The sequence below is a fragment of the Juglans regia genome, chromosome 1, assembly GCF_001411555.2.
Source record: "Juglans regia cultivar Chandler chromosome 1, Walnut 2.0, whole genome shotgun sequence".
Lineage (NCBI taxonomy): Eukaryota > Viridiplantae > Streptophyta > Magnoliopsida > Fagales > Juglandaceae > Juglans > Juglans regia.
The window spans coordinates 22,658,741-22,667,363 of NC_049901.1; the positions used below are offsets into that span (position 1 = coordinate 22,658,741).

The 8,623-nt window shown below is 36.3% G+C and overlaps 1 protein-coding gene and 1 non-coding gene across 2 annotated transcripts; one reads left to right on the top strand and one right to left on the bottom strand.

Moving 5' to 3' along the window:
- Window positions 1-511: 511 nt before the first annotated feature.
- Window positions 512-618, top strand: LOC118344458. The gene has a single exon (XR_004798246.1). It is a non-coding gene; the product is annotated as a small nucleolar RNA R71 (small nucleolar RNA).
- A 5,211-nt stretch (window positions 619-5,829) lies between these two features.
- Window positions 5,830-8,165, bottom strand: LOC108986632. Its single transcript, XM_018959314.1, has 2 exons — window positions 7,369-8,165; window positions 5,830-6,811 (listed from the first exon to the last, which is right to left on the bottom strand). Exons 1-2 carry the CDS (start codon window positions 8,163-8,165, stop codon window positions 5,830-5,832), a joined length of 1,779 nt encoding a protein of 592 aa, XP_018814859.1.
- Between the last annotated feature and the right edge of the window lie 458 nt (window positions 8,166-8,623).

An 8,623-nucleotide genomic window follows, 5' to 3' on the forward strand; every position in this document is an offset into this window, starting at 1 on the left:
GGCTAAGATCTTGCCAAGTGTCCAAATAAAACTTCTCTAATCTAATTTGGACATTCCACACTATGATTTTGAAATACTGCAATTGGTGCGCTTATCGAGGTTACTATTCACTCCGAAAAAGTGAATCATAAACTTGACACTAAAAATTCCTAAATATTCATATTAACCTACAGTGAAAATCATTTACCGAAATTCAACCTCGAAGTGCCCCTAAAAATAATTTCACAATTTTCAACAGACGTTTCGTCCGGAATTATGAAAATAGGATATTGCGCCATAAAATTCTAAATAATCCACTGAGTCTAAAGGAGTGGACCATAATGCATTTTGACACTTCTAACCACCTCAAATAAATAAAACTTATATTTCTAGCACCATAGTGAGTGATAACACTGACTATGTTGATAGACTAAAACCTATGCGATTGGTCGATTCATAAAAACTTATGAGGTTTTTATGAGATTCCTAAAGTCAATAGAAATTCCACCAATGAATTTCTAGCGGGTTGTTACAGTCGTGATGCAGACACTTGCACAATAAGTCGTTGTATCTCTCTCATGCCTCATATAATGATTCACCCTCTAATTGGGTGAAGGTAGTAATATCATTCCTTAACTTCGTTGTCTTGGCTGAAGGGATATATTTTGCTAAAAATTTTTGTGCCAACTCCTCCCAGGTACTGATGATGCCGAGGTACAAAGAGTTCAACCAAGTTTTTGCATTTTTCCTAAGTGAAAAAGGAAAAAGTCTCAATTGAATCGCATCATCTGTCATTCAATTGTGTTTAAAAGTATCACAAATTTCTAAGAAATTTACAATATGGATATTAGGATCCTCTTGTGACAGCTCCTCAAACTGGACTGTTTATTGAATCATTTGAATGATGGCCGGCTTGATCTCAAAGTTATTGGCTTGTATAACTGACCGCCTTATACTAGATGCCGCCTCATTGACAGAGGGTATAGCATAGTCCCTCAAAGCTTTATTATCTTGGTCGGCCATGGTGAATGTAGATGCAGTAGCCACTTTCTTCTTCTTTTTTCTTTTATTCTACGTAAAGTTCTCTCAATCTTGGGATTCAAAAGTATAGGCTCTAATGGTTTAAATCGGGGCATACACTTCCAAATCCCGAAATAGAAATAGAAGAAAAGCAAAGCCGAGATCTATTTAGACAACCTTTAACAATAAATAAAATAAAATCCAAATTAGTAACAATCTAACTGGTATCAATATAAAAAAAAATTAATTAATTCCCAGGCAACGGCGTCAAAAACTTGTTATGTTGAAAATATCTACAAATGCACAAAATCATAACAAGTAGTAAAATGTTTTAAAGAAAATGGATGTCGAACCCACATGGATTAATTATGCTATTGAGTACTGAAGTTTAATAAATTAATTACTATTTAGAAAACTGAAATTTAAAGCATAGATTATCTAAATTAAACTAAAGAAAAGACCATTAAAATTAAGATTTCAAAGATAACAAGAATAGATCTAGAGCGTTTGATTTCACCTAATGAGTCCCACACAATTTATTCTTACTTGTTATAGAATTCCAATTATCCCAAGTTGATGATAAAAGTCTCTTAACTATTCAATATTTTCTTTTGAACAATACTAAAAATATCTCAATCAATAACTACATATCTCTATGTGAATTTAATCAATTGGAGATTCATTAAGTTATTTGGATTTTTCTTAAAAATCACACTAATCATGGTAAAGTATCTTTACTTTCGCTCAACTAATGGTGCTTAATCCTAGAACTCTAATCACAAATCACCTCTTGGTCTCATTGTGATTTAATAGATCGAACAATAGTTAGCTAGAAAGTTGCAAGCATTAAGAACAAAGAATAAAAACTCAATCATGAAAATCTTGAAAATAAAATAATTTAAAATATAAATTGTGTGTTCAATGCTAGACTACATCAAACTCTAGAAAATAAAACTAGCTCATAATGAAATTGAAAAGAAAAATAATAAAACTAGTGTTCTTCGTTGGAGTCCGTTGATGAAGCATGCGGCTCTCACCTTTGTCCTTTAGATCCGCCTCATTGAAAGAAACTTAAAAAATAAACTCTAGACAAATGGCCTCTAAAACTCAGACTCCCTGTATTCATCCCACAAGCCGGGGTTAAATAGATGTCAAAATTTAAATAAATAAAAAAAGATAAATGCAGCTACAATCTAGTCCAAAGATCTGAAAAATAGTTTCTAAAGATAAATATTAACATAAAAGAAAAGTATTCCAAGAATAACGGAATTATCTAAAATGGAAGATTCAGTAATAAACAACTTGATTTGCAAAGTTCGGGAGGATTTAGTGGTCAGCAGATTGATTGCGAAACTCGAAAGGGTCCCACTAAGTAGATGCCGTATGTGCTTAATATAACCGGTCTCCTCACCCAATGGCCAAGATGTAAGGTTCCTGACCGAGATGAAAGACTCCTCTTGCCAACCTACCGAGTGGTAAAGCTATTTGCCTTTACTAGTTATTGCCCACAATGTCGTTTATGTTGTCTTTTAAGTTGGTCATATAGATTGGTTGCCCAATCTAACCACTTGGACCCTTGTTGCCAAATCTTCTCGCCTAGGAGATAAAACATCTCGCTCATCACCTAACTCTTGTCACCAATTCTGGTCGCCATTGGGTCTCCTCACCTAAATCTCCTCGGCTCTCTTTAGATCTTGTCGCATCTCGGATGTTTGGATCCATAGTCTCATCTTTTGAAACAAAATGCTCTCTTTTCACACTAAATCTTCTCATTCATTCAAATCCAAGAAAATAAAGAAAAATATATAGAAATAAAATAAAATCAATAGAATTGAAGGAAAACTGACACTTTTCATAAATAAAAGAGTAATCAAAATCACATAAAAATCACACTTATCATTGTTTATAAAACTTTATTGACAACAATAGTTATAATTGCTTCTAAGAATCTAAAGCACATATTGTAAAGCTAAATTTGTTATAATCCTCTCTAAACCATCATTTCCCAAAAAATATTAAGTGGGTTATCATTTGAGAAGATGGTGTAAAATCATAATTACTAATTTTGCTTTACAAAATGATAGGAATAACTTTAAAATAAAAATGTAAAATAAAAAGTGAAGATTAAAATCAATGTATAAAATTTTATTTTTTAAACATCAGAAAGGCCAAACTGAGGATTTTGGCCCTAGGCACTGCAACCTATAGAGACGACTCTAAAGATTAATAACAATAATTTTCTTTTCTTAGGCAATTAATAACAATATTTTTCTTTTCTTAGGCATTGGGAGTCATTTCCATTGCTTTATAGATCTTAGGGGTGACAATTCGTATTTGCGAGTCGTGTCCAATCATGAGTATTAGACTTTATGAGCCAATCTGAATACAACCAATTTAATTCAATGGGTTTGACCCTAAAATCTTAATACAATCCATTTAAATAATGGGTGACATGACACGACCCGCTTAACCCGTTTAATAATTTTGGACACGACCCATTTAGCTTATTTCAACCCATTTATGAAATGGGTTGACTTAGCCTATATATTTATTTTTAACTCAATTAATATGATTTCATAGATGATACAATGATAACTATGTAAAATCATTCATAATTACAAATGAATTCATGATAAAATATTTTATTATCAATATCCGAACCAATAATATATAAGAAAGTTAATGTTTTCATAAAAAAATTATACATTAACCAAAAATACTTAATAGTTTGAGATATTAAGTTGTCAAATACTAATATTAATATCACATCCAAACAACAAAAACATGCATATAATGCTAAATATTTATAAAATTTAAAAATAAAATTTATTCATGTTGTACGGGTTGATTGCGGGTTTCATGGATTGAACCGCAATTTACCTATTTATTAATCGAATTTTATTTGGCCAACCTATTTTGACCTAAACCATTTCTATCAAACCCAAACCTACTAATTTCGTTTCGTTTTAGATTCACAGATCGTGTTATGTATTGTTATCCTTAGTAGATCCTTTGTACCCTATCTTTGTAAAGAAATAATATATTCATTTTTTAAGAAGAATAATGTTAAGAATATAATATAAATAATTAAATCTACATATTCCCATCAATTTAAGTTTTTGACAAAAGTGGTGATTTCTCATGGTATCAGAGTAGAGGTCCTGAGTTCGAATCCTGACTCTGCACTCTATCCCATTTAATTAAATATTTCACGTGTTGGGCTACTCATTGATGAAGAGTCTTGCCCACACATGAGGTGAAATGTTAAGATTATAATACAAATAATTAAATTTATATCTTCCCATCAACTTAACCTTTTGAGACAAGTGATGATTTCACAAAGAATAAGAAGAAAAAAGTGACCGTTATGTATCATGGTAATATGTCACTAATAGCACACACACAGTTTCCAGGGCGCCCGTGGCTACTTCTTGTTTATCTTCCTTGGCATAGATCGTGTCGGGGTTCATTGTTCGGCTGGTAAGGGTATGAGAAGGTTGACCCACCACGCACGAGGAGTAGTGGCCAATTTCCACGTGCCCTCACAACCATTTTTGGGAGGGGGCATTACACCCTCAACCTAGAAGGTTATTACAAGTTCACAGGCTGTTTTGCTAGACAGGTATTGACAATGATCGTTCCCCATGTTCACCTGCTGAGACATGTGTTACGACTTCTCCTTCATCTAAATGATAATGTTCAGTGGACTTCTCGTGATGTCACCGGCAGCGAATCACTCATGTCAGCACGATCCGAACACTTCATTGGACCAATCAATCGGTAGGAGCAATGAGCAGTGTGTACAAAGGGCAGGGACATAATCAACACGAGTTGATGACTCACACTTACTAGGAATTCCTTGTTGAAGACCAACAATTGCAATGATCTATCCCTATCACGATGAAATTTCAAAGATTACCCGGGCTTGTCAGCCAAGGCTATAAACTCGTTGAATACATCAATGTAGCACTATGTGGCCCAGAACATCTAAAGGCATCACATATCTATTATTACCTCAAACTTCCTTGCCTAAGTGACCATAGTCCCTCTAAGAAGTTGGTCGCAGAAGGTCACCTCTGCATAGCTAGTTAGTAGGCTAAGGTTTCGTTCGTTAATGAAATTAACCAAAAAAGAACTCTTAGTTTGTCAATTCTTACTATGTCTAGACTTAGTAAGTTTTCCAGTGTTGAGTCAAATTAAGCCACAGGCTCCATTCTTGGTGGTGCCCTTATGTCAATTCATTTAAATTTCAGCCTTGTGACCATACTCCCCCTAGAACGCAAAGACTTTGATTTCTCATAAGATGCCAGTGGAGTCCTTTTTTTTTCTTTTTTATGAAAATGATACCTCGTACTTTCATTTCATTCATAGAACATTGTCTACAAGTCCTTCCATATCTTTCTGAAGACAGGAAGAAATACAAGTTGGTGTCTCTTCTATCCATACTTGTTCTACATTTGATTGTATTGCTACCTTTGCCAAATTGTGTGCTACTGTGTTTGTGTTTCTATGTGTGTACTGAACTGTCCAATTGGACCAAATGACTAGAAAAGACTTTGAATCTTCGATGATGCTTCCATAATGAGACAGGTCTTCATCTAGATTACAAACGGCTTTAACAATGGTCTGAGCATCTCCTTCAAATATCACTCTATTCAGCCCCAGAACACTGCAAAGCTCCATAGCTTTCCTAAGTGCAAGTCCTTCTGCTATTACTGGTTGATCCACACTACCTCTAGCTCCACAGTAAGCTGCTATGACTTCCCCCTTTTCATCTCTAATGATGACTCCTATCCCCATTTGCCTAAGTTTGATATCACATGCTGCATCCTAATTAGCTTTAAAGTTGTTTTCTCCTGGAGGTAACCAATACTTGGGAACTACAGTTGAGGTTTGATTGTTAGGCATACCTGTAACATCTGTCCCCTCCTCTACTGAATGGAAATCTTCCAACAATTCTTTGGTAGTTCTTATTACACTACTTAAAATGGAAAATTCATTTTCAAAAATAAATTTGTTCATTCTCATCCACACACCCCTCATGATGAATGCCACTTCCTCTAATTCATTCTTATCAAGCTTCCCTGACAGATCCTCCCAAAGCTTAAGCAGGCCAGCTTCATTAACACACCACTTTTGACTTGCTCTAAGAGACTCAGCCCACACATCCCTAGTAGCAGGACAGTGCCAGAGCACATGCATCATAGTCTCATCACCTCTTAAACAGATGGGGCATAAAGGATTATCAATAACTTTTTTAGAAAAGAGGTTACCTCTGGTAGCAAGGAGATTATTCCCTGCCTTCCACATAAAAATCTCCACCTTGCCAGGGACTTTCATGTCCCATATGGTCTTCCACCTACTGTCTAACTCTGATTCCCTTGAAGACTCTCCCATTACTGCCTTCTTTATGTTTTCTTCCAAAAAATAGGCACTTTTAACTAAATAGACCTCTTCTCTTGAGGGACCCCATAACAATTTGTCCTCCACACCCCTTGAGCTAGTAGGAATATTGCATATGTGCTCAGCTTCTTCTTTGATGAAAACTGACCTGATCAATCCTTCATTCCATTCCTTTGAATCATCATCAATCAGTTTTATAACTCTTGCATCTGCATCTAGTCTCGAGATGGGAGATTGAACACAAAAGGTTGAGGGGATTTGCAACCATTTTTGTCCCCAAATGCTGATTTCTGCTCCATTCCCAACTTTCCGTCTTAGCCCCTCATTCAACAGCCCCAAAGAGCACCAAACACTCCTCCATATCAGAGATGGGGCATTCCCCAAGCTTGCTTCAGTGATAGAGGTGTTCCTGAAATATTTCTCTTTGTAGATTTTGGCAACCAAAGAATGAGGATTTTGTAACAATCTCCACGCTTGTTTTGCAAGAAGGGCTACATTGAGCTGGCCAGGTCTCTAAATCCCAAATCTCCTTTTCCCTTTGCTTTCCCCATTTTTTCCCAACTCCTCCATTGAATCCCATTGCTTTTCTGTTGATTACCCCACCAGAATTTGGAAAGCATCACATTGATCTCCTTACACAGTTTTTTAGGCAGCTTAAACACACTCATTGTGTAAGAAGGGATGGCTTGTAGAACTGTCTCAATCAAGATTTCCTTGCTTGCCCCTGACAGGAAGCAATTCTTCTAGTTGTTGATTTTGTGCCACACTCTCTCTTTGAGACATCTAAAAGTATTGTATTTTGATTTACCAACCATGGTGGGTAAACCTAGGTATTTTTCATAAATGCCTTGTACCAGTAACCCCCCTTCACTTAGGATTAAGTCCCTATCTGCCATAGGTGTGTTTGAGCTAAAGAACACTGTTGTCTTATCTTTATTCAGACATTGTCCAGATGCTTTTTCATACCTTAGCAACAAATATTGTAAACTCCTCCATTCCTCTACAGAAGCTCTCCCAAATAAGATGCAATCATCTACAAAGAGCAGATGATTTACTCTCAGCCCTCCTCTCACAACCGTGACCCCTTTAGTGATCCTAATCGAATCTGAGTGATTAAGCAGAGAGCTTAGTCCCTCAACACACATTATGAAAAGGTAAGGGGAGAGGGGATCTCCTTGTCTCAAATCCCTCGAATGAAGGATTTTTGCTCCTGGCTTTCCATTGACTAGCACAGAGTAAGATACTGAAGTGATGCACCTTATAACTAGTTCTGTCCATTCAAGGCAAAAACCAAGCTTCTTCATAACTGCTTTCACAAAAGGCCACTCAATTCTATCATAAGCTTTTGACATATCAAGCTTAATGGCCATATTCCCTTTCTTTCCCTTCTTCCCCACCTTCATGGTATGCAAGACCTCATAAGCCAGCATGATATTGTCAGTAATAATTCTTCCAGGTATGAAGGCACTTTGATTACCTGAAATGATTTCTGACAATACTCCTTTGAACCTGTTAACAAGCACTTTGGAAACAATTTTATAGAATATGTTGCATAGACTAATGGACCTGAACTCAGTAACTACTTTGGGGTCCTTCTTCTTTGGGATTAGAGCAATATAGGTGAAGTTTATTGGTTGGAAAGGAGTGTTACCATTTAGGTGGTCTAGCACTACTGCACACACATCATCTCCAATTATTCCCCAATGGTTTTGGTAGAAACAGGCTCCAAAACCATCGGGACCTGGAGACTTCAAAGGTGCCATGCTCATAATAGCTTCCTCAATCTCCTTCTTACAAAAAGGCCTGAGCAGTTTTCCATTTGCTTCCCTTGGGACTCAAGGTTTTATATGTTTCAGGCAATCTTCCAAGGGTTCTGTGCTTGGCTGAGTTTTATCCAAACTGAACTACCTACTCCATCCCATAAGTGCCCCTCTGCAGCTTTCTAGCTTTTTTGTTATGGATGTTTGTAACCCTCTCCTTTCTTCCTTTTTTGTCCATGCCCCTTGGATCACCTCTTTACAACCCTCTTCTTTCAACCAACTTGCTTCATATCTAAAAATTATGCCTGCCTTCCATCCGTTTCTATCCCTCCTGTTCATGGTCAACAAAATTGGTCTATGATTAGAGCTCCTGCCAGTTAACATTTCCACCCAACACTCCTTGAATAGCTGAACCCAAGTTGGGTTAGCTACAACCCTATCTAGTCTTTCTTTAGTAAAAG